Source organism: Crocuta crocuta, unplaced genomic scaffold (assembly GCF_008692635.1).
Source record: "Crocuta crocuta isolate KB4526 unplaced genomic scaffold, BGI_CrCroc_1.0 scaffold45, whole genome shotgun sequence".
NCBI classification, from domain to species: domain Eukaryota; kingdom Metazoa; phylum Chordata; class Mammalia; order Carnivora; family Hyaenidae; genus Crocuta; species Crocuta crocuta.
The window spans coordinates 284,891-311,613 of NW_027530544.1; the positions used below are offsets into that span (position 1 = coordinate 284,891).

At 40.5% G+C, this 26,723-nt stretch overlaps 1 protein-coding gene across 1 annotated transcript; it reads right to left on the reverse strand.

The window, feature by feature from the left end:
* Nucleotides 1-2,762: 2,762 nt before the first annotated feature.
* On the reverse strand, nucleotides 2,763-25,966 carry HCLS1 (hematopoietic cell-specific Lyn substrate 1). The gene is made up of 14 exons (XM_077767583.1): nucleotides 25,808-25,966; nucleotides 23,076-23,159; nucleotides 22,453-22,526; nucleotides 15,125-15,254; nucleotides 13,428-13,538; nucleotides 11,527-11,581; nucleotides 7,207-7,317; nucleotides 6,497-6,552; nucleotides 5,842-5,911; nucleotides 5,025-5,236; nucleotides 4,528-4,632; nucleotides 3,767-4,019; nucleotides 3,539-3,607; nucleotides 2,763-3,341 (listed from the first exon to the last, which is right to left on the reverse strand). The coding sequence occupies exons 2-14, from the start codon at nucleotides 23,157-23,159 to the stop codon at nucleotides 3,205-3,207; spliced, it is 1,467 nt and encodes a 488-aa protein (XP_077623709.1). The 5' UTR covers nucleotides 25,808-25,966; the 3' UTR covers nucleotides 2,763-3,204.
* Between the last annotated feature and the right edge of the window lie 757 nt (nucleotides 25,967-26,723).

The following is a 26,723-nucleotide window of genomic DNA, read 5'->3' on the forward strand; positions in this document are numbered from 1 at the left end:
CTCTCTCCAGATGTAGCGGAAGCCTGCATGTTGCACTACTTATCTTGTGTTTCTTTCCCTCTCACCTTAATCCGTGCCGTTTTCCTGGCAGTCTTCAAACAAGTGAGAAAGAAGGGAAAAAGAAGACATGTATCATGGGGAAGCAGAGGACAAAGAATTTAGCCAACAAAAAGAGTCTGGTTAATCTGAATACTTGTTATTGCCTGGGTCTCTCTCTGAACATGGTCCAGAGCTTGTATAGATGAAGTAGATGACACCAGTGAGAAGAGTCAGAAGGCATTAAAGCAAGTCCCAGAGTAGAAGCATGTTCATCTTTTCATTATAGCGTGCCACTTTATGTAATAAACGTAATGTTACTTTATTTTCCATAATCCTTTTGCTTGGTTTATATTTCACATTTGTATATAAGGCACCATTTTCTAAAAATACAACTAGAGTATGAGCTATGATTTTATTCAGTGAAGATGAGTAACTGGAAACAGCTGAACACCAAAGTGGGGAAAAAAAGGAAGAGTCCTCCAGGTCTCAACTCTGTGTATTCTCCCTTCTATCTGGAGAAAGAAAGCTCCTAAAGTCCATTGTGGGTTTCTTCTTTTACTAGAGAAAGAGAGAAAGGGGAGCTATTCACCAATCAGGGGCTGCTGTTAGATGGATGAAAAATCTAGAAAAAGGAGGAGAGCAGAGGGCTTTTCCTTCACACCTGGGCAGCCCAGGGTCCAGGGGAGCAGCCAGGAGACAGCCCATACAGCTCTGTGGGCTGCACACTTACAGTTACTCTTTATTTTCCCAGAGCAAAATTAAACTGATTAACATCTTCAAACACATTTTATAAGATATCTAATTGTATATGTTGCAGGAAACCAGGGTACTACAGGTATCTACCAGTCTACACAAACAAGCAAATTTTATGGTGAGATGGCAGTTGGAGCAAAAAGGAAGCCTTTTAGAGAGGCTGTGGATTGGACAGAAAAATTACTGGATTCATGAGAGGAGGCTAGGTTGAGTAGCATGAGCACAGAATTATCTGACAGAGGCAAGACAGCTAGACATCACTTCAGATGAAGCAGCAGCAGAGGGGAGTGAAAAGGAATAGGAATAGGAGTCTGGACAGGGAAGTGTGTATAATAGATTCCTTGATGAGTGAATCCATCTGGAGTAGAGACCAGAAGACTTGGAGGGTGAAGTCTGTACAACTGAAGCAGAAAAGAAGTTTTTGTCTGATAATGAAGGGAAAAATGAAAAGCAAGGTGTAACTTGAAGATGGAACAGGAAAACCATGGTGAATGTCTGATCTATTTGTGATGTCAAGTCAAACTGAAGAATGAGATTATGTACATCTACGGTGACTTACCTCTGTGTGCTAGAAATCCCACTGCCTTTAGAAGTGGCAATAAAAGCTGTTTTGCACTCTGGAAAGCTGAGTGATTCTTGTAAGTTAGGTCTGGAGACACATCTGTGATTCACTGGCACAGAGGTCATTGTGGAAACAAAGGACTGTGTGTCTTGAAGGAGAAAGAAGGAATGAGCCCGAGGCATGCAGTGCTCTTGGCACAGGAGGAGCTCACCATTTTATGGAGCCCTAGAACAATTATGGACCTTCATCATTAATCCTAGCTCCTCCTTGAGCCCACTGCTTTCTTCATCTTTGCCCCCAAATCCCTGCCTTTTATTTTGATTTTGCTAGGATCTCCTATTAGACCTCGCTGAGCTCAATGGCTCAGGAAAAAATGGCTGGAAAGCCAAACAAACAAAAAACAAAACAAACAAAAAACCCCTACCATACCCAGGCCTCTCATTCTTTCTCATCCCCATAATTTGCTTGGTGATTTGCTTTTGCCCACCACTAGCTGTTTAAATGTACTCACCTCTTTTCCTATCAGCCTTGGCCCTGGACCACACAGAATATTCATGAGTTTCCCCTATCTACCTTCTTACATGGCCGCAATTTCAGTCACCCAACTACAAGGAAGTCTGGACTTTCTCTAGTAGAAGCCACTGTCTCTGACTCTAAATCCTCTTAATACCTCATTGGAGCCTGTATTCCTTTAGCTTTAGTCTTTTTTCTTTTTTTTTTTTTTTTCGGTCCAAATCTCCATTTTCCTCCTTTCTATTCCCCAGTTTGTGTTTCTTCCTCAAGAATCATCATGTCCTGGGGTGCCTGGGGGGCTTAGTCAGTTAAGTGTCCAACTCTTGGCTTTGGCTCAGGTCATGATCTCATGGCTTGTGAGTTCAAGCCCTGCATTGGCTGACAGTGTGGAGCCTGCTTGGGATTCTCTCTCTCTCTGTCTCTCTGTCTGTCTCTCTCTCTGCCCCTCCCATGCTCTCTCTCTCTCTCTCTCTCAAAAGAAATAAACAAACTTAAAAAAAGAACGAATAATCATTTCCTAAAAGAACGCAGTTATTACTCCCAGGAAGAAGGTGGTTGGCCTCTCAACAACTGCTAAAGCCAGTGGAAGTTGAACTGCCTTAATGTGGGTACTTCTTGGTCTTCTGGCCTCTCATTTTACTGCCATTTTCCAGGTCAAACTGTTTGGGATTAGGTTTAAGGTCAGTATAAGGAGAAGATTCAACCCTTGATATACAGGGTGCAGGGCAATGGGTAATGGCAGGAGGGGGTCTTCTGGATACATCTGAGAGAGGGAAGGAGAATTGGAGCCATGAAAGTAGGGCCATTGAGGGCTGCATAAAAAGTATTATTTACTTATATGGAAACCAACTTGACAATAAACTATTTTTTAAAAAAAGTATTATTTACCTCATCATACAAATGAACCACAGTCCCATTTTATTTCTGATTTAAGATTGAACAGAGAGAAGATAAAATAAACATCTCTGCAGAAAAAGAAAGTGGGCAAGTGGGCAAACCAGACGATCTAGACATACCTTCTCATGTAAGCAAACCAGAAAGCTCAGAGCTCACAAACAGAGGAAGGTGGAACTTGGGGTATTTGAGGGAGTATTCATGGGAAAGGACACGGGAGCACAAGATGAATGTCCATGAGCTCATCTAGGGTAGGAAGGACACTGAGGGGAAGAAGACCCCTTCCTCACACTGTCTCTGTCCCAACCCCTAGCGGAGAGGGAGAGGAAAGTTTCTCTAGAATCTCAGGTAACTCATGATACTTGCAGTAGGAATAGGATGGGGGTGAAGGTAGAACCACTTTGGACATGGGAAGTCACAGTGCAGGAGACAGGCAGAGCCAGTTACTTGAGAAGCTTGACATAATTTGCAGGAAAGAGTCCAAAGTGGCCATGGCAACGTCCCCGCCACCAGCCCTCGTCCACCATCTCAATGTCAGTGATGATATCATCAGGATCAAAGGAAATCTCGTCACTTCCCTCTGGGGAGGAAATGGGTGGGATGTTAGGATGGTCAGACCATAATCCTTCTATTCCTGTGCCCACTTTAAACCTCAAGGAAAGAAGGGCACTGTTTTTGATGCCAACATTGGGTCCTTCCCTGACCCTCAGAATCTATCTCCCTCTCTTGTAGTAAGGGCCTCCAGGCACCAGACCCCTCAGGCCACTCCAAACCTACCTCCTTGGTAATCATACAGGGCTATAGCTGAGATCCTTTCTCCAGCCCCAGCTTGGTAGCCAGATGATTCTGCATAAAGAGAAATATAAACATGGTCTCGCCAACATGGAAAAGGAAAACCGGTTCTTCTCTGTAATGGGGGAAATTCCTCTTCCTTACCTCCCCACCCCCCCCGGCCCCTGGACGGGATCCAATGCAGGAGCTGCTTCCCCCACCCCCACCACTTACCAGCTGTAGTGGAGGCAAAAGAGGGATTCTCGGGTTCAAGTACATCCTCATAGTCCCCATCTGGTTCACCATCCTGCTCATATCTGTCCATGTCTCCAACATCCTCATAGTCATTCTCAGTCTCAGGCTCAGGCTCAGGCTCCAGCTCAGGTTTGCGCTCAGGCTCAGGTTCAGGCTCTGCTTCATACACTGGCTCTTCCTCCAGCTGCAGGCCTTCCAGAGTCCTGGGAGGCAGGGCCGGGGGCTCCTCATCCTGAGAAGGGACAGTGTGGATCAGAACAACTTCCATCCACCAGGAACTGCTTCTCCAAAACTTCCCAGTGGAGGACTACTAAGACTCTACCCATCACCATCCTACCACTTCTACCCTCCGTCCTCACCTCCACCTAATAGACTCTTCTAGAGAACACAGGCTTTCATTCATCTTTATTCCTCAACTTCCTCCCATGCCTACCCACTCAAAACATCTGCCAAGAGGTGATAGGAGGGGAGTGTAGAGAATGTGAAGGGTGGGAAGTGGAAAGTGAGTCTGGTTCCTTGAATGACCAGGAAAAGATTGAAGCAAAACACATTGTTGAGAATACCACAGCTAGGATGACTAACTGTCTTGATCTTCCCAGGACTGGGTGGTCCCTAGAATACAAGACTTTCAGTGCTAAGACCAGGACAGGACCAGACAAACCAAGATGGTTGGTCACTTCATATGGCCCACCTTTCTAGGACATGGGGAAAGGGCAGAGGATTTTTGGGGCTCTACTCACCTCTGGGGGATTCTGCCTCGGGGGCAGGGTAGGCACTGGGTGTTCCCTACTGATTCTAACAGGCCCAGGCTCTGATGATTGACAGCTCCCTGCTGGAGGCCAGGCCTGTGGAGAATAAAGCATCTCTCTTGTAAGTATGCAAACTTCTTTTTTACACTTCCCTTCCTGTCTCTGCCAATCCAAATCAATCATCCTTCTAGATGTGCTCCAACCTGAAGTGATAGCTCCTTCCTCTTGTTCCTGTAGGAATGACTAGCTGCATGGCCAAATATGCAAATCTTGGTCTATTATAAATCTTGATTTTTTTCCCCTCTAACATTTTGGTATATAAAAGACCTAACATTTGGACTGAAATCTTCCTGAAGGTGGAGACAGGAGTTATAGACTTTGCCTAACACCAGGGAGGCCTGTGTCTTATTTTCTACTAATGATTTGGACTCCTCGGGCTCTCTGGGCAAGGAATCCTGAATGTGAACCATAGAAGGCCAAGCACTCACCTCTGAAGAGATTTTCTTAGGCATTGGGGCTGGCACCTCCGGCTCTCCCACAGTGTCCTCAGGCTGCTTAGCCTCATGGCTCATCTTTACCAGGGCCTTTCTCTCCTGTTGCTGCCTGGCTATCTGCTGTGCCTTTTCTTCTTCCTCCCGCTTCCTCTTCTCCTCAGCCATGGACTCAAATTTTGCCTTCAACCCACGAGCACCACTAGAAGCTGCAGACACAGGCAAGAAGAATTAGGATTGTCTTGGATCAGGTGTGGTGGGGATGGCACTTGAAAGAAGAAAAGGAATTGGTTAAATATCCAGGCATAGAGCAGATGGAGGGAGAACTCATGGGAAGGAAGGTAAGAGGTACTGATGGAAGAACAAGGTGGTTTTAGGAAGAGAATGTAGCCCTGAAGCCTAGATTTCCATATAGCCAAGCCATGCAATCTCAGACTCTTGTCCTTTCTAAATTATAAGCTTTGTTTTCCTAACCAGCATCTTCCCCTATCCACATTCCTTAAATCTTTAAGCCCTCTAACCACCACCCACCTTGTCCTCTCTCATCCCAAGTTCTTATACTTCTGTATTCTTCCCAAACGTCTCCCCAACCCTCCCTTCCTATGTTCTGTTCCTTCCCAATGTCACTCTATCTCTCTACCCACTTAACCTAGTTTTTCTAGGAGAAGAGAATTTGGAAATATAGGGGCAAAATCAACTCTAATTCAGCTGGTTTAGGTAGTTAAAGGCATGGAGGGGGTAGTCTAGACATAAGAAAGAATGAGAAGGGAGAGGTGGTTGACAAACATAAAGAAAAGGAATTGTTAAGACTCACCAGCCTCTATGGGTGTTGTCTTTTTGTAAGCCGTAGTTGGGGCCTCCATTTCATTGAAGCCAACAGCACTCTGTAGAGACGGGAACAGTATGCACAATGTAGGGGGGAGAAGGAAATGGTAATGACCCCAAATCAGTATTGGGCATTGGGGTCACTATAGGAAGCATCCCTAACCATTTGATGCTCAATAGTTAAACAGAGTATTCGTATATTGTTTTGTGGCAGAGAGAGGGGTAAAGAAGTTCTAAACTGGTGGGCTCAGCTCTTCTTTTTGAAATCTCAGTGTACCTAGAACTTTATATCTCTAAATCCAGTTGCCTAGAATGCAGCAAGGCCCAGCCAATGCATGAAGAGGAACTGGTGTGAATGGAATAGAAACAGATTATAGATTGAATTAAGTAATGCATAGCAATCAATGAAGTTTCAAACATCACCTTTTCCTGAAGTTTATCTGTGTTTCTGTCTCTCTCTGACTCCCCTCCCCGCTTCTCTTTATTTAAAACTCAGGCTTTAGAAGACTTGCTCATTAGATGCTGAAAGCAGTCAATGGGGCGTGTAGGACAACAGCTCAGGACACTTAGCTTCTCTTATCTCAATGCACTTCAGATGCACTTTAGTGACCTTTTCTCAGGACACTAGTGTTCTGGTGCTTTACCTTATCCACTCGGTCCTTCTGGATTCCATATTGACCACCAAAGCCCTTGGCATAATCTGCAGGACAGAAAGATCTGAGAGTCATAAGAGGAGTTAAAATACTAAGAGTAAATAGGTAAAGGAGTCATGCGAAGAAAGACCAGATGACAGGAATATGGAAAACAGGGATGGATGAGGAAGAGTGAGAATCAGAGGGTAGAGGAAAGCCTGTATGGAAAGAGACAGAAAAGGATGGGGGAGAAAAACAGTCAGAAGAAAATGGACGGGAGAGAGATATGAAGAGGGAAAGATAAAAAGCAAGAAGTGACCGAAAAGGAAGTAATATAAGGGAAGAAATGGGGAAAAAATAAGGAGTTTCCTCCAGCCATCCCCTATGTGTCCCAGGGAGGAGAGAGACCTCTCTGTCTTTGTGAGGCACCGGGGCCTGTGAGACTCAAAGCCAAATCATCCACCCAGGCTGTTTGTCTTTATCCCTTGCTCAGTGACCCCTTCTCTTTGGCCTCTTCTGTCCTGCTGCTAATCTTGCCACTTTCCTCTCTACGCTCTTGGTTTCTCCCCATCCACCCCACACACATACACTTACCTTTACACCACCATCTCCACTGCACATCTACACCTCTGTACTCTGGGTCCTTAGTGTAGCTTCCGGCAAGGAAGGAAGGAGGGCTCTAGGCTACTGTGTGACCTCCTTCCTCTCCAATCCCAACTCACCTCTCTGGGACTCGTGTTTCTCTGTCTCTCCCTTGTAGTCATATCCCAGAGCTGCCTTGTCCCGTTTATCCTTCTCTATCCCATAACGGCCTCCAAAGCCATGCGAGTAATCTGTGGTGGAAGAAGCAGTCATGAGAGCCCACTCTCAGCCCACAGAAAGGTGCTATGGAAGAGAGGAGTCAAGTGAAGTGGGTGCAGGGGGGATAGGGGCCTGGGAAGAAAGATGGGTCAGCATCTAGGTGAATTAAAGACAGTGTCCTAAGCCATCTTTTGGAAGCTGTAATTCAACATTGTTCACTCCTTTCTTCTTCTCCTTTACTTCCATCTCAAGATGTGAAGGGCATTTCAATCGTCTCCTTTCTTCAAGGAAGGGGAAAGTACAGAGAATGTAAAGAGACACTTTCAGAGGGAAAAAAGGCAGATACATATGAAATGTACTCTGTTTTTACTCCTATATAAAATTTAGAAATATCTGCTAAAATATAACAATCTTTCTTTTTTTGTAGTGAAGCTCAAATGGAAAGAAAAAAAGTCATGGCTCCAGAAACAAAGAGATGAATTGAAGCAGTAAATATTAGAGTAATTATGAGCTGACTCAGAAAACCCAAGGATGTTTTAAGTCCCAAAGTTAGTGCCTAGAGATTAAGATCTAGGGTCAGGGGTTCTTATCCAAGAACAGGGGACGGGTAAGCAAGAAATGACAGTCTGTCTGCTTCTATAAAAGAGTTCTAGAAAAATTCTACTTATTTCTCCAGGGAAATGGTGAGGGGGGTTGTCATTTGTTCAGCATTTGTTAGTGGGAAATTTTACTATGGGACTTAGAAACTCCAAGCCTACCCTGAATATACAGAATGCAAATTTCCAGTTATATACTACTTATATTACATAGGAATTCTAAGCTGAGAAATTAATTTCATGCTGGTCTAGGAAAATATATACCACAGAAAGAATAAGCATCGGAAAGATGGCAGGAATATGAGACAAAGTAGAGCTCAATACAAAATGCATTATGAGTCAAGAGAGCCAAAACACAATAATAAGAGAACAAATCATCACTTATGAGGGATATATATGCTGGTATAACCTATGAAAGGAATCCATATTTATATATAAGCAAAAACTGACAGAAACCGAAAGAGAAATAGACCAATCTTTGATCCTAGATGAAAATACTAACACTCCTTTCACATTAATTGATAGAATATGTAGACAAAAAGAGTCTAAAATTATAGAAGGCACAAACAACATTATCGTCTAACAAGACTGAAATGACATTTACAGAACATTGTATCCCCAAACTGCATAATATACTTTTTGGCACATAGAACATTCACAAAGATAGACCATATGCTTGCCTATACAATAAGTTGCAATACATTTCAAAAGGTTGAAATATTAGATATCATATTCTCTTAACACAATAGAGTTAGAAAATTCTTCCAATACCTAGAAACTAAATAACAGAGCTTCTAAATAACCCATGGGTCAAAGAAAAAATTAAAAGGGAGCTTAATAAAAATTAAAACACACAGAACATGTGGAATGCAGCAAAAGCAGTAGTAATCCCTAAGATAACACCAATAGTAATCCCTAAAATAAACTATGGATGAACTTTGGGTGATTTTGATGTGTCAATGTAAAAAAAAAAAAAAATGGTACCACTGTTGTGAGTGCTGTTAATAATGAGTGAGGCTATATGTATGAGGGGGTGAGGGGGAGGAGTGTATGGCAAATCTCTCTGCCTTCCTCTCAATTTTGTTGTAAGTCTAAAACTGCTCTAAGTCTAGGGGCACCTGGGTGGCTCAGACAGTTAAGCATCGGACTCCTGATTTCAGCTTAGGTCATGATCTCGCAGTTCATGGGTTCAAGCCCCATGTTGGGCTCTGTGCTCACTGCCCCAGAACCTGCCTCCGATTCTCTGTTTCCCTCTCTCTGTCCCTCTTCTGCTCATGCGCTATCTCTTTCTCTCAAATGTAAATAAAAATTTAAAAATTTAAAATAAATGAGTAAAAATGTAAAGCCTATGATGGGATAGCACCTCATACTTGTCGGAATGACTAAAATTAACAACATAGGAAACAACAGGAATTGGCAAGGATGCAGAGAAAGGGCAAACCTCTTGCATTGTTGGTGGGAATGGTGGAACAACCAGTCTGGATACAAGCATACTTTGGAAAACAGTATGTATCTTGCTCAAAAAGCTAAAAATAGAACTACCCTATGACCCAGCAATTATACAGAAATACAGATTCAATGGAGGCACATGCCCCCAGATGTTTATAGCAGCATTATCAACAATAGCCAAATTATGAAAATAGCCCAAATGTCCATCAACTCTTGAATGGATAAAGAAGATGTGGCATACACACACACACACACACACACACACACCCATATACACAATGGAATATTACTCAGCCATCAAAAAGAATGAAATCTTGCCATTTGCAACAACATAGATGGAACTAGAGAGTATTATGCTAAGTGAAATAAGTCAGTCAGAAAAAGATAAATATCATTTGATTTTACTCATATGTGGAATTTAAGAAACAAAACAGATGAACACAGGGAAAGGGAAAAAAAAAAAAGGAAGGCAAACTATAAAAGACTCTTAACTATAGAGAACAAACTGAGGGTTGCTGGAGGGGAGGTGGGTAGGAGGATCGGTTGAATGGGTGATAGTTATTAAGGGGGCACTTGTGATGAACACTGTTATATATAAGTGATGAATCACTAAGTTCTACTCCTGAACCAATTATTACACTCTATGTTAACCAACTCAAATTTAAATAAAAACTTGAAACAATAAATAAATAAATAAATAAATAAATAAAGGTTTTTTTAAAAAAAAATAGAGATACATTAAAAAGAGAATGATAAGTTCCAATATGCATCTAATATGGGTTTCAGAAGAAAAACTATGAGCCGAGAGGAGATGCACTATCCAAAGAAAACCCGCCTGATAACTTTCCATAATGGAAGCTATTTCTCAGGTTGAAGAGGAACAAGAAGTCTCATGTAGGAAAGATAAATAGATCCAACACTTAGATATATCCTAATGATATTTCAGAATATCAGAGACAAAAAGAAAACCTTTTGGGGAGCTGAGGTGGCTCAGTCGGTTAAACATCCGACTTCAGCTCAGGTCATGACCTTGCAGATCGCGGGTTCAAGCCCTGCACTGAGCTCTGTGCTGACAGCTCAGAGTCTAGAGCCTGCTTCAGATTCTGGGTGTATCTCTCTCTGCGCATGCTCTGTTTCTATCTCTCAAGAATAAATAAACACTAAAATTAAAAAGAAAAAAGAAAACCTTTCACAGAAAAAATACAGCAGAGAGACAAGACCCGTCGTTACCCACAAAAGAATGATGGTTAGACTACACACAAGAGATGCCAAGGAGGATGAAATAATACCTTCAAAGTGATGAAGGGAAAGTAACAATGAAGAATGGAGCAAAATACATTTTTCAGACAAAGTCTGGGAGTTCTTTCATGAGCTTTCACTGAAAGAACTATCAAAGGATATACTTTAATAAGAAGGACATAGAAGCAAGGAGGAAACAGTGAAATACAATAAACAGGGTTGGCTAGGAAGCTGGTAAATATGTTGGACAATTTAAATAAGCATTCACTAAATAGCAATAATGATTCACTTTTGTGGGGGTTAAAAACACATGGAATGCTGGGGCGCTTGGGTGGCTCAGTTGGTTGAGTGTCCAACTTCAGCTCAGGTCATGATCTCATGGCCTGTGAGTTCAAGCCCCACGTCGGGCTCTGTGCTGACAGCTCAGAGCCTGGAACCTGCTTCAGATTCTGTGTCTCCCTCTCTCTCTGCCCCTCCCCTCTTAATACTCTGTCTCTGTCTCTGTCTCTCTGTCTCTCTCTCTCAAAAATAAATAAAAACATAAAAAAAACCCCACACAGAATTCTTACACTGGGCAACAATTGGCCAGTTGGTATAAAGAATGTAGGATGTAGAAGGAATGTAATTAAATTATTCTACGTTTTCTTTATTACTCAGGAAGAGATAGTGATTCATTTTAAACTTAAGTAAAAAATGAGTGTTAAAACTTAGGGATAGCTTCCTAAAATAAAGGAATAGGATACCTTATTTTCAATCCATTAGAGAGAAAGGGGGACTAAACAATCTCATAAAAAGAGATAAGAAGACAGAAGCAAATACATGCTTGGATTTAAAAATAAATACAATAGTAGGGAACTGGGTCATGGAACTAAAGGGAGTTGATGACAGCTACTGGGAGGTGAAGTCTGAGCTGAATAGGTCAATCAGTTTGCAAAGGTTGAAGCACAGGGTCCTTGCCTTTCTGAGATGCGTGCTTCTCCACTTCTCCTTTGTAATCAAAGCCAACTGCTGACTACAGAGAAAAGGAAAGATGATTGGTTAGAACTGGAGCTGACAGTTTTCCCCTCCCTCACATACCTTACCCCTAGCTCAGACCAGAGGTTAGTTTACAGAAGCTCGGGGCTGAGAATGAGGGTTTGACCTAGAAAAGATGGCACCCTGACCTGACAGGCTGTTGGAGCAGCAATGTGCTTCAGAGCAATGAATGTGGGCACTATGGATTCATCAGCTCTTGATTCAACCCCCAACCCCACTTGCTCTATTTATAGTCATTTAACTTTATGCATGTCCTTTAATGTTACTGAGGCTCAGTCTCCTCAAATATGAGATGAAAACAGGTAAACCTGCCTTACTAACCTCAACTATAAAATGGGAGAAATGATCCCTCTTTATTTGGGATAGCTTGAGTAATAAGTGGGGCAAGGTATGTAAAGCATTTGCATTGTGTCTCTCAGAAAATTAGTGCTTTTATTCCTAACTCTCACAATACTAAAATGAGATAATACCTAGGAAAGTGCCTTGTAAACTATAAAGCACTATGCACATTTAAGAAATATTATCCAAATCCTAATTGATTATACCGTGCCTCTTCTCTTTCCCTACGTGGCAGCGGAAACCCAGAGATGTGTTTTGGTGGGATGAGAGACAACTAGGAGAAGCTGGATCCTAGCTGCTCCAGGACTGGATATGTTGGCCAATACCTAACATCACTCATAGCTTATCTATACCCTCATGTGGCTCATGGGCCTCTAAGCAAGACTAGATTTTGCACCTTAAGGGCCATTACTATATGTTGTTTCTTGATTTACATGACACACTGACTGTTTAAGTAGTTCACTTTGTAGCTCAGGAGGCAGAAGAGGAAAGAAAGAACAATGAGTGATCAGGCAAATACAAGATGGAAGGGAAATTCCATCCTGGTTAGAGAAGAACCATGTTCCCTATTCCATTACTGCCTTAAAAAAAATTACCCTTTATGTTCTTCCTTTTCCTTTCAGTATATTTTGAACTTTTCTGTCCACCCCCTACAATGCAAATAATATTCTAACACTTGGCTTTAAGGATTCAGGTGCACCTAATTAACAACTGCAGGTAAAAAGAAAATCTCAGCTAGCTGTGAAGGAAATGTCTTCTCTGTGTGCAGCTGCAAGGGGAGAGACACAATTCTGCACCATAAAAAACAAGATCAAAGAGTCCAATCTACATAGGTGTGAAGTGAGAACATGAATGAGTTATTAATAGTATTCTCCTGACCACTCTATAATTTCAATTGTACAGTGCTTTTTCTCTCTTTTTAAAACTACATTTTTTTTTGTACAAAGGAGTCTTTAAAACCTCTGGACTTCAGGGATTTGGTGCTAAATCCTTCTAAAAACATTATAACCCTAATTAGCTGTTTTACTTGATTGTTTGCTCCTGTGGCCATAATACTTAAGCCGACTCCTATGTGCTCCTGAAAGGCATAAATAATGATAAGGTTTTGATGCTTAACAAAAGAGGAGGTTTGGAATTTCCCTATGTGCTCCTGAAAGGCATAAATAATGATAAGGTTTTGATGCTTAACAAAAGAGGAGGTTTGTCTTTCTTCATGTATGCAGGTATACTAAAAATCAATGGTTTGACGGATTCCTTATCAAAACAGAGTTTGAGAATCTTTGTCTCGTTTAAATTAACACTATTGAGCTCAGCATGTGGCCTCCAAAAGTGGCACAAAGGAACTTGCTGAAGGTTATGGACCTATCCTCATGATGGACCCTCCTGAGTCCACTGCCATCTTTCCATAGAAGCATAGACCCACATTCAACAGTTGAGTGCTGGTAAATCCCACATGATTTGAGCTGGGTAGCAAAGGGACTTACCTTGTCTGCCCTGTCCTTCTCAACTCCATATTTGCCCCCAAAGCCTCTGGCAGCATCAGTCTGAGAAGAGTGCTTCTCCACCTCAGCAACATACTCATGGCCCACAGCACTCTAAGATGATCAGATGGAATGAGTGAAAGACAAAAATGACCGTAAAAATTAAAATGATACAGACATCAGTTGGGATTTAAGAATACCAGAAATTCCATTCTGTGTCAGTCTCATAGCCTCCACAAGTGTATCACACAAGGGATATGTGATTGGAGAGAGCAAGGTTACTTGTTACTTGTCTTCTTTAATGCCATTAGGAACCTATCACTCAGGAAATTCCTACAGGAATGGGCTGGGAACCATCAGGATAGAGACGAGGTAGGCAGAACAGTGAGCCAGAAACAAAAGAAAGCTAAAAACAAGGGATTTACTGGTCAAAATAGAATGAAGTAGTTATTAAAGAGAGATCAAAGGGGACTGACTTGATGCCATAGCCAAGATTGCATATTTCACTAAAACAACCAAGTGCTTTTGTTCTGGGTTCTAGTTTTCTGTGTGACCATCACATTTCAGAAGTGCCACCTGAGCTCTGATAATTAAGTGACTGACTCTGCATCAAAGGGGGTCGGTAGACAATATTGTAAGTAGTCCAAGAGGGCATATAAATTTTCCATCCCCCTCCACTTTTTACTCCATCTATTGTTTTATTTTCTATTTGGTTTTGAAAGGTTTATCTCTCCTAATATTTAGATGTGGATACTTTAATAATCTGGGAATTAATTAGTACTTCAAACCAAATAAGTCAGAGTTCCAACTAAGAAGAAATTAGAAATCCTTTCCTTTCTACTGTATTTTTAATCTGATGCTGGGACAAACATCAATACATAGCTTGATGTGAAGCACTGGCCTATAAGAGCTCCTAGGAACTCATTTTGCAGTATTTTTAGGTCTGTGTAGGTCAACTTTGCTTATGAATGTAAGAATGCATGAATGCTCATCTATTTTAATTTTTCCCTAGGAATTTTGTGACAAAACAATGCCTATATTACACTTTACACAATGACAAAACAAAACACTTCTTGAGAGTGCACTAAAGGCTTTTCATTGAATTTTTTTTTTCTCTTTGGAGATAAAATGGTTTTTTTGTTATAGGAATATATCCATATCTTTGAGATTAGGAAAGTCAATGGAAATTATAATTTATAATACAAGCATTTTAATCATACTTTAGTGGTAGCTAATGGATAAGGGAAAACAATATTTGTATTTGATGGAATCTAATGAATAAACTTACATTAATTTTACATGCACACATTATATAAGGTATAATATATATATATATATATAGAAAGAACACTAAATACACAGCAAAGAAAATAATAATAAGTTGCAACATCAACATATATAAACATTTGAAAATAGTAAATGATTTTAAGACATATTTTTCCCTCTGTAATTGTGACCCTGTCTCCTAAGGAGTTACAGCATGGCTGGGCCAACCACAGGCCAGCCCTTTTAAATTCTTGGACCCAATTTTCTACCATTTATATTTATGTGTTGAAATCAGGAAAAAAATGATACAATAATATGTGGACTTCTTTTTTAAAGCCCCAATGAATGCTGTACTTTGGAATACATTTTAAACCATAATACCAACAAATGAATCAATCTTTTATCTTTAAGTAAACATCTTTCTTTCAACTCACCTTGTCCATTCGGTCTCTTTCCACCCCAAACCGACCTCCGTACCCATGGGATGCTTTGGGCCCTGATTCCATCTCCTTCTTCTTGAGAATATCATGCTCCTCTGACACTTTGTTCCTTAGCTGGTGGATGCTGCAAGTAACCAAATGACAGAGACTCATCTAGCACAAGTCAATGAACTCTCCCTCCCAGAAAAATGAAAATCTTGAAGATGTTTTGATTATTTTTAGCAATAACCTGAGCTCCCAAAGTATATCAATGCTGGGGTGGGGTGTAAGAGATTACTGTGGCCTGTATACCATAGTCTGATTTAAACTCTTCACATGCCGATAATGTTTCCTCTAGTCTGTTAATTTGCCCACTAAATAACCTTCTGATGCTTGCCCCATTTTTCATGTTCCTAAATGTTAGAGGACAGTGAAACCAGTTATCTTCTAGAAAATAAGGAAGTTATTTTCTAGAAGGAAGGAAAATAAGGAAGTTATTTTCCTTCTGAATGGGTCTGCTTGCTAGCATTCATTAGATACTCTCTCCCAAGAAGCACAAAAATATTTACATACCCCTTTACTCACACATTCTAGTCTTGAGAATCTACCTCAAGGAAATAATTTTCTTTTTTTACAAATAGTTTATTGTCAAATTAGTTTCCACATAACACCCAATGCTCATCCCAAGTGTCCTCCTCCATGCCCATCCCTCCTCCCCCCCACATCCATCAGTCCTCAGTTTTTGTCAGCATTCAAGAGTCTCTCATGGTTTGCCTCTCTCCCTTTCCCCCACCATTTCCCCCCTTCTTCTCCCCCTTGTTCCTCCGTCAAGTTCCTCCTAATCCTCCTATACATGCAAACATATGATATTTGTCCTTCTCTGCCTGACTTATTTCGCTCAGCATAACACCCTCAAGGTCCATCCATGTTGCTACACATGGCCAGATTTCACTGTCTCTCATTGCCATGTAGTATTCCATGGTATAGATAAACCACATCTTCTTGATCTATTCGCCCATTGATGGACACTTAGGCTCTTTCCATGTTTTAGCTATTGTTGAGAGTGTTGCTATGAACATTGGGGTACATGTGCTCCTATGCCTCAGCATTTCTGTATCCCTTGGGTAAATTCCTAGCAGTGCTATTGCTGGGTCATAGGGGAGTTCTATTGTTAGTTTCCTGAGGAAGCTCCACACTGTTTTCAAGGAAATAATTTTAAATATGGCAAGACTTAATGTCTAATGATATTCACTGAAACACTGAATATAATATCAAGAACTAAGAAACAATTTATAGAGCTAATACTTGGAGAATAGTTAAGTAAATTGCAATATTACCTTTCAACAGCACACTAGGAAGTCATTAACAATGACAGTTAGGAAAGATGTAGCTTTGGGAGATTTTCTATCCATTAAGTATTTGGTGTATATTTTGGTAAAAAATGAATGCCCTTTGTCTCCACCCCAAATCTAAAATTCTTAAAACTAAAATCTAATAAGACAAACAATAAACAGAATCATATCTATAAATACAGAGAACAAACTGTCAGAGGGAATGGGCAAAATGAATGAAGGAGAGTAGATTCAGGGTTCCAATTATGGAATGAATACGTCAGATATAATAGTCACAGCATAAGGAGTATAGTCAATAACATTATAATAGCCATGTAACTTGACAGGTAGCTATACTTGTGGTGAACACATCATAATGTATAAACTTGTCAACTCACTAAGTTGTATACCTGAAACTAATGTAACATTATGTATCAACTATACTTACATGGGAAAAAAAAGCTAATAAAAACTAACAAAATTCACTCTTATCACTAACTGTTGTAACAGTTGAAGATGCAGATAAACTTGATTTGGGACACCTCTATCCCTAATTGAATGGAACACCAAAAGGAGGCATTCTCCTTCTTACTTCACTGTCATCTTCACCATGAGGGTAGAGAGCACCTCTGCATGTCTGTCTTTCTGAGGAGATGAAGTGACAGGTCAGTACAAGCACTAGCACCAATAAGGGATAATCAGTATATATGGTCACATATAAGCACTTCTGGGGATTCTTAGAAACATTTGGGCAAGAGAACCCTAAATTAAAAAAATTCACTTCCTGTAGCAAGAAAAAGAGGTTTAAGGAATTGAGACAATGATGTTACTGGGATTTCACCAGCTCTGGAAAACCAGATACACTGGTTACAGGTAGAATGGCCATCCCACAACAGAAATTCTCCTCTTTCATGGAAGAATAGATCCATCTGGTGGCCTTGTAGTATAAGCCCACCAAAAGCCTTTTTTAAAAGCCCTCTCAGCTTTAGTCACAGTTAATTTTAGAAAGCTGGCTTTGAACCAGATGAAATTAAGCTAAGAGCTGGAAGGACCATCTGTTCCATGCCTGCCCTAAACCCTCTGGCAGCAGTGGAGGCAGAGATCCTGTGTTGGTAGTTCAATAACACTGACACTTTAGAAATGTCTGTGTCAAAAAAGCGATTGGTTCCAAGAACATGTAAATGACTGTTATTTCCCAACCAAAATATTCAGATGAATAATGACAAAAATGAGGCTAAACATTACTTTCAAATGAGGAAAATGTGAGAAGTTTTAATGAGTCCAGTGATTGCCACATGGGTCATAACTATATCATCATTAAAACAAGTTTTTAAAGGGATTTGAAAACGAGATTCAGGACTTTCCACCTAATGGATGACAGTGAAGCTAATGAGAGGATCATGCCAATAGAAAATGCAATTTAAATAAAAATGTTTGAGCCAAAGAAAACCAACTTTTTATCAAATTCTTTAGAATATAGCTGAAGCCACTCTAAAGAGACCTTAATTATATTAGTACTTCACTCAATAAATATTAATTAAATATTAATTAAACTTTTGAGTGTAAGGCACCTTTAGGCTGTGAGGGTACATAGATGATTAATGTATATGGAGATAGTGGTCAGGTGGAAGAAATACAAAAAGTTACAATCCAATGTGCTAAGTAAGACACCTAAGAAACTTTTGACACATTAACTCTCAGATGCCTATTTTAAGTTTTAAAATACCTTGGAATTTGATAAAGCAATGTAGTTTATGGGAACCAAGTGAAATCCAGGACCTTAAAGATGAAGTAGAGAAGGAATAGATCTTTTTGTTTTTGTTACAATAATAAAAGCACAGAGATGATTCACACAGACTAAGATTTTATCCACAGATGATATGATCATAAATGTAGAAAATCTAAAGAATCTACAAAACACACTGCCGGAACTATTAAGTACATTAGGCAAGTTCACAGGATACAGGTGTTTTTAAATTAAGATATGTACATTGTTTCTTTAGACATAATGCTACAGCACACTTAATAGAGCACAATATAATGTAAACATAACTTTTATACGCACTGAGAAGTAAAAAACTTCAGTTGACTTGCTTTATTATGACAGTTGCTTTATTGTGAAGGCCAGATGCCAAACCTGCAATATTGCTGAGGCATGACTATACTAGCCATGGACATTTGGAAATTAAAAGTTAAAAATAAATATATTTATCATTCCATGAAATCACATGAAATATTTTAGCATCAATTTAACAAAATATGCCCAAGACCTGAACATTGAAAAATATTACTGAAAAAATTAAAGACATAAATAAATCCATGTTCATGGACAGGAAAATTCAAGATCATTAACATACCAGTTTTCTCTAAAATGATCTATAGATTCAATGCAATTTCAACCAAAATATGATCAGACATTTTTGTAGGAATTGACTAATTTATTCTAAAATATATGTAGAAATGTAAAGTCCTGGGATAGTAAAAAGTTTTTATTTATTTTTTAATTTTAGAGAGACAGCACAAGTGTGGGAGAGGGGCAGAGAGAGAGAGAGAGAGAGTGAGAGAGAGAGAATCTTAAGCAGGCTCCAAACTCAGCACAGAGCCCAACATGGGGCTCAATCCCACCATGCTGGGATCATGATCTGAGCTGAAACCAAGAGTCAGACACTCAACTGACTAAGCCACCCAGGTACCACTTGAACAGACACTTTAAATGAAGGTATATGAAGATACATGAATGACATATAACAAGATGTTAAATAAAATTAAGCATCAAAAAATACAAATTAATAAAATGACCACATACTCACAAAAGTTTTACAAATTAAAAACACTAACAATACCAAGTATACACAAACATGTGGAGCAATTGAAACCCACACATTATTGGTAGGAATAAAAAATGGTCAATTCCTTTCAGTTCAGTAATTTCTTAAAAAAATAAATGCATACTTAATATATGACTCAAGAGTTCTATTCCAAAATATTTCCCAAGAAAGATAAAAACACATGTCAACAAAAAGATTTGGACCCAAGTGTTCATACAACTTTATTTGTAATAGTTCCCAAGTGTCAACAACCCAGTTACAGTCATCAGCAGCATAATGTATAAGGTAATGTACAGTGACAGGAAGCAGCTCAGTGTTAACATCCAGCCAGGGATGGACATGAAATATATGGACAGTAAAGAGGCACATGAGCATGAGAGGGTAAGAGTGGCAAAAAGAATATGGAAGAAAGGGCCAGAGACCTTGAACATCAGGTAGCTCCTAGGAAACACTAGGTTGCTTGCAGCTGCCTGACCCAGGACTTTTCTACACAATAGGTGAGGGAGAGATATTATCATTTGAGCTATTCACTGAATTACCTACCCACTCCCCAAACTAAATATATCTTAGGCAGACCTTAAAAAGAAAGATTATGGTGTGGGGGAAGGTAGTGAGATTAGTGAGAACCACAATCACTTCCTTTTCCTGCTCTGAGTGATCTCAACTCTGCAACTACTTGTCTCCTCTCCAACTTCCCCCTCCTTTCCAAAGCCCTAGTGATTCCCATCTGACCTTAAAGATTGGCTTAGCCCATGTTAGCCAGAAAGAATCCCAGGGTATTAGAGACTTAATAATGGAAGTCCCTCTAGAGGTCTTTTTGATCCCAGTGGGAAAGCTGAGAATCAGGGAGGAAAAGTGACCTGTCCACGTTACTGGCTAGTTACTAGCAAAGGTGGGGCTTTTACACATTGGTAGCTTGGGTAAATGGGACGAAAGTGGGTTTTTGTGTAAATATCTCTACTATTTATGCTGTCCTCTGGAGATCCAGTTAAGTTAATAAGGGAACATCTAAGATCACCACATTTTATAATTCCAAGGGCCAACAGAGTAATCGATATACTCTCGGCCCCCTTGGGGCTTTAGTCACAGTTAATTACGTTAGGTTTTTAGGAAGAAAATCCAATTTAAACTAATCTATATTAACAAGAAAGAGATATACTGGGGTGCCTGAGTGGCTCAGTTGGTTGAGTGTCCAACTTCAGCTTAGGCCTTTGTCTCAGGGTATGTGAGTTTGAGCCCTGCATTGGGCTTGCTGCTATCAGGGCAGAGCCCGGTTTAGATCCTTTATCTCTTCTCTCTGCCTCTCCCTCACTCACGCTCTCTATCTCAAAAATAAATAAACATTTTTTAAAAATGAAAAGAAATATTATTGAACTGCTAAGAGGTGTTAAATACTGCACTAGAATGTTGATACATGTTAGCCCATTGAATTTTAACTCTATTCTGCAGGGTAGCTATTAGTATTTCCATTTGATAAACAGACTGAGATTCCAAGAGGTCAGATGTCTAAATTCACATTAGTTATAGCTGCAGAGCTGTTAGTTGAATCTAACAAACTCAAGCCTTTCTGTAGCATGGCTAAGATTTAGCAGTCTTCCTTAAAATGTTCTGCCCCTACTATGCATGAGACAGGTACTGATTGGGGAAAGGTGTAAGGAATGTTGGTATCTTCATCTTAATAGTTCTCAGGATACTAGGGCTAAGAAGCCTTTACTCAGAAAAGGAAAGGGATCTTTTTCTTTTCCTTTTTTTCTTTTAATCTATGAGATTGCAAAGGTGCATCAAGAAATTTCCTGCATGAACCAGTTCCATTTCTTTCATCTTTCCAACTGCTTCCAGAATTGGTTGGTTTGTTTAAGAACAATAGTCATTACAGTTTCTTAAGAAAAAAAACCAGTATGTCTTGTCAAACAATAATGCATAGTATTGAATATTATCAAATAATATAAACACATGCCAAGTTTCATAGTGTGTTGTTTGTATAATGTTGTCACCCACTGACACTTTTTAAATCTAGGGTAAAAGAAGTAAAAACACTTGTTAGATTGTATATGGGGGAGTTAAAACGGAGTTTTAAACTGTCTAATTTTGTCAATTTGTGTGTAATTGTTAATTTTTGCTTTTTAAAAAATTAATTTTTTTTTTAATTTTAAAGAGAAAGTGAACGGGTGAAAGGGGCAGAGAGATAATCTTAAGCAGGCTCCATGCTCGGCATGGAGCCCAGTGTGAGACTCGATCCTGTGACCCTGGGATCGTGATCTGAGTCAAAATCAAAAGTCAGATGCTCAACCAACTGAGCCACCCAGGCATCCAAATTTTTGCCATTTTATTTTTGCTCTTGTTATGCAGTTTATTGTGTCTACCTTGCTACTAATATTTGACAATCCAAAGTAGACAGCCCTGCTTAAATGATCCTGAGTAATCCATGGAAGAGAAGACAGAATCTGTCAATATGAATATATAATATATCCCACAGAAACCATTAGATATGTCTGTAAGTTCTTTCTCTCTTACAGTATCAGACTGTTTTGTTGTTTTTCTCTTATCTGATAAAATATTGGGTTATAATCTTTAACACCCTTAAACACCATTATTACTAAAGTAGTTTTAATCAATAGGTTTTCCAAGTGTCACATTTCTTCATATTACCATTCATGGTTTCCAGCTTCTGTCAAGTAGTCAAATACAAATTTTTATTTTAAAAATCATCGAGGCCATGTATGGGACCTGATATTATCCTCTTCTTATAATACCTACTCTGAGTTCTTTTCCTTGATCTTTTAATGAATCCTTCTTGGTCCATCTGAAGTCACCTACATTCTAGACACACATTTCTATTTATGTGGATAGATAGACGATAGATAAAGTGATACAACCTCAACCAGTATTTCAGCCACTTCATCTATGAATCCCTTATAATAGACCCACTTAGGGAAATAGCATAGGTATTAGAAATGAGAGAGAGAATAAGTTTAGGGGGTAAGAGGAGAGACATGAAACAGAAATACACAATGATATACATAGGGACACACGGATAGATTCAAGAAAAAAACAAATGCATAGACACATAGATATTAACTACATTCTCTCCTTCCTTCTTGCTTCACCTTCCTCTGAGTTTCCAAGTTCTCCTCAGGCTCTTCCCACACCCTTTTTTTGCTTCCCAATCCTTTTTGGCACCTACTTGATATGCTCTGCACGTCCAGAGCCTTCAATGGTCTTGGCTCCCCACCGTTGCTCCTTTTCAGAGATGTCATTCTACAAAAGACATTTAGCAATAAGTGATGGCAAGAGATGTGCCACATTGAGAAGCCATGCAGTTGACACAGGTCCCCTGAATCTGTTGCTTCATTCACTGAAGATCTTTACATTTACCCCACCCAGAACTTGTGGGTTCTGAAAACTCCCTTTCTGCTCTTCATCCCTCATATTTTCCCCTTTAGGTTTTCTACAACTTCTGAATCCCCACAAATTACACAGGCCTAGCTCATACCCTGACTCACAGGCTAATGGAGACCCAAGTTAACCTGCACCTCACCTTCAGCATAGCTTGTCACAGCCCGTCAATCACAATGTCAAACTCCTCTGCACCTGTCCCTTTCCATCCTCAACATCAGCTATCATGCACACCTCCACTCATGACAGCCAACTGTCCTACCAGTTAGTTCTACCATGAGGGCTATTTCAGTCCCAGATTGTCCTTTCTAAGCCCCCTCAAAGGCTACAGAGTGGCTCAGACGCCTCTCCCTTATCCCCTCACCTCCACCTTTTATTGATTTTTCCAAGCAAAGCTATTTCCAAACTCACCACAAAGTCAGGGTCTGTGTCCCAGTCATCACCCTGGGTCTCCACGGAAACAGATACATCATGCCCTACTACAGACTTCCACATCTGAGGATGACAAAATGGGAATTAGGGAGAGAAAAATCAAGAAGAGGGAAAATGCTGAAGTCAATGTTATAGCAGTCCAGTGGTTTTGCTATTTTTTCTTAGAATAAAATGGAAGCTGAGGCAAAGCAGATGGAAGTTTTAGGAAAACACTTTTGCTCAGTTAGAAGAGCAGAGAGAAGAATTTTTTTCAAGACACAATTAACACTGTCTAGGCCTACTGACTCTGGAGAGAGGTCATCATGATGTAGGTAATGTTAAATAATCTGGGCGTCAAAACTGCTAGGAACATTCATTTGTGTCACAAGGCAGTGGCTTAAAATGGCAATCAATGAGGGGTGCTAGGGTATCCTTCAAATTAAAGCACCATCCCACTTAAGTTTCTATATATGACTCCTGCTATAGTTGCTGAACTCTGTATTGCAGCTCCTAATAAAGTGAACACCTACACCTTCTTCTCTACCACATGCATAAACCTATTGAGAAAATTCCAACCCCAGTGCAAGTTGCTATCCCATGTCTACTCTAAGAGCAGCTACTGAACAGGTGCAGGAGGTCAGTAGGGCAGTCAACTGAAATTCCTAACACATAGGGAAGTATTATTTACTGGGAATGAATCACCTATTCTTTAATTTTTAAAAACAATTCAATTATATTTCTAAAAAAGATAACTGGCTCAAATAGCATGTAATAAATCCCTTATTTTGAACATTGAGAGTTATTAGATTTTTATTAACTAACTAAGTAATAAAGAAATAGAGAAACTAGGATGAGGGGAACCAAATGGGGAGTCTACTGTGGCATCCGCAGTGTTTTCAGTGGTCCTGCCAGTTTCTGCATGAGGACCAGCAAGTTGCTCTGCATCTGTGGGATCCTAGATCTCTATGTGAAGAGGAAACAATGGACAAATGCTTATTTGCTATGGGGGACACTGAAACTTTTTTTTTTAATTTTTTTTTAATGTTTTATTTATTTCTAGGAGAGAGAGAGAGAGAGACAGTGTGAGCAGGGGAGGGTCAGAGAGAGAGGGAGTCACAGACTGAAACAGGCTCCAGGCTCCGAGCTGGCAGTCAGCACAGAGCCCGACGCGGGGCCCGAACCCACGAACCGCGAGATCATGACCTAAGCAAAAGTCGGACGCTTAACCGACTAAGCCACCCACGCGCCCCGGGACGCTGAAACTTCTTGACCCTGCTATCACTTGCTAACTGGCAACTTTCCTGTCCATCCTTCCCTGGACTCCTCATCCTACATAGTGTCTTTTTCTATGCACTTCACTGTCTCCTAACTGAGCCCTCTCACAACCGGTGGTAGGACTCCACAGTGTCTTCACACATGCTCTCAGACTCCGATTTTCCTTTCCTCTCGGAAGCTCCATCTTTCTGCGTGCTCTTTGATAGCCTCCTTGGAAACCAGCCCAAGGAAATTTGGAGGGAGGGTGGTTAGAGAGATGCAAAGAGGACACTGGAGAAGTAGTGACTGAGTCAGCTGCATTGTGAGATGAGTCCCTTCCCAGAACAGCCCTGCCTTCCCTTATGGGGCAACAGTTATGGATGAGAGAGCAGGTAGGTAAGGTTTATGGTCCTGGCTCCTGGGCTGCTTTTCACTAAATGACTTCATATAGAAAACTGGAAAGGAGAAGTTTCTGAAATACTTAACGATCAAAAAGGAAGCAATGAGGACTGATGGTCCTCTCCTCTTTCCTGCTGTTCCTCTGGGGCCTCAGCCTAACTCACCCCAAAGTCTCCCAGTCTCATGTATTTTTGAAACAAAGGGAAATTTCCGACGCAGAGACTATTAGTGTCCTTGAACTGCTGGCCAGAAATAGAAACACCAAGAGGGGCTATTAAATGTAGGGGAATGGCAAGTAACTTGGTGGAAATGGTGCCCAGGACTGCAGGCACAATTAAGGGCCTCATCATGAGGCCATCTTACAGCATCAGTAAAGTACATGGACCTCAAGTCAGAAGACCACTCTAGCTCTGTTACTAAGCCCCTATGGGAACAGGGGTAAGGGAATCAACATAGAATATGTACTTATTTGTCAGGTACCAGAGTAGGCAATTAAAAATATTAATTTGGTAAATCACGGAACATCTTTGATAGTCCATTTTCTCAGGGGAAAATAAATGAAGAGGGTAACCTAGCTAATTCATCCAGTCCCCTTCGTTTCTGACATTCTGGGACAAACTAGCCTGGTTGAACCATCGTTTGGCCTCCATCCGCACCGGTGCTCAGCACTGGCCTACAGTAGCAACTACTTCCTGCTCTGTCACAATGTCTCCTATGTGAGTTTTGCTTTGCAAGACCATTTGCTAAGGACAGAGACTTTGTCTTCATCTCCTGTGGTCCTCCTCCCACCTCAGGGCCTAGGAGACATAGGCTTTAGGTGAAGGTTGTGGATTGTCAGCAGAAACTAAGAGTCCTAGATGGCTGCTGCATCATGTGCCCTGGGCTCCCAACCCCCATTTGTTTCCATCCCCGTATGCTCATTACCTACAGTCACTCACCCCCAGGCCTCTGGCCATAAAAGTTTAAGAGCCTATTAGCAAGGACTTTATCTCTCACGGAGGACTAAGAGCTAGGTAGGTTCCTCTTAATTCAGCTCTTGCCCTGTGCTCCCCAACTTTCCCACTGCTCAGAGTACCCACCTCCAGTAGTGCAAGTGTCTGCTCTAAGCTCCCAGCTCTTCACGTCGACACTGGGCTCTCCTCTGTACTGCCACTTCAGAGCAAGAAACTGAGCTGCTGCTTCAGTTCCGTATTCAGCAGGTTTTCTGTCATTTCCTGACACCCTGTCCTCACAGCTACTTCCTGAAGTTTGAGTCAGTTCCTTCTGCTTAGGCACTTTAAAAAAAAAAAAAAAAAAAGGATCAAATGCTTCTGTGCCTAGTCTTTTGCAACCCTTTGAGAGTCACAGGGAAGTTAAAAGAAACGCTGCTCTTTCTCTCAAGAGTTCTTATCTGGTCAGGGAAGCAAAACATTCACAGAAAGTACATGAAAGAATGCTGTAGAACAGCATTCACATTTGAAATAGGAGGGCACTTGCATCTACTATGGTAAAGGAATTTGTGGTAAAAGTAATTTGGTGTGAGGTGAAGTAATCTAGAAAGTCTTAATGAGAAATGTGATTTTTATGTGCGTTTTGAAGGGTAAGATTTATAAAGAAACTCACTTCTAGATTACCCATCGCACTTAAAACTGGGGTTTGCATTCAAATAAGCATTGATCAGTTGGATGATGAAAGAGAGTAAGTCACAGGAGAAAGGCAAGTCATGGAGGGAGATAGTTTCAGAAATTGCTTAGGGGATAGTGGAGTCTGAGCTAACTAGCAGAAGAAAGTCTTAAAGAACTAGATAGTACCAGATGTTGGAAGGTTTTTGTGGCATTTTGTATTACTGTTCATCAAGATTTGCTGCCCCTCCCTTCCCTCTTGAAGCCAGACTTGCTCAGGTGACTGATTTTGGCCAATTAAACGTGAGAAGTGAAATATGTCACTTTCTGGTGGAGACTTTAAGACCGGTGCAAGCTTCGCCATGCTCTTCCACCCACTGCTCACCAAGGCGAC

What these genes read in the sequence shown, in the direction of transcription:
- HCLS1 (XM_077767583.1), bottom strand. Translation starts at nt 23,159, where the DNA reads ATGTGGAAGTCTGTAGTAGGGCATGATGTATCTGTTTCCGTGGAGACC. An exon ending in ACACAGACCCTGACTTTGTG is followed by an intron (nt 22,527 to 23,075) that starts GTGAGTTTGGAA and finishes TGTCTTTTGTAG; the next exon opens with AATGACATCTCTGAAAAGGA. An exon ending in CGAGGCAGAATCCCCCAGAG is followed by an intron (nt 4,020 to 4,527) that starts GTGAGTAGAGCC and finishes GTCCCTTCTCAG; the next exon opens with GATGAGGAGCCCCCGGCCCT.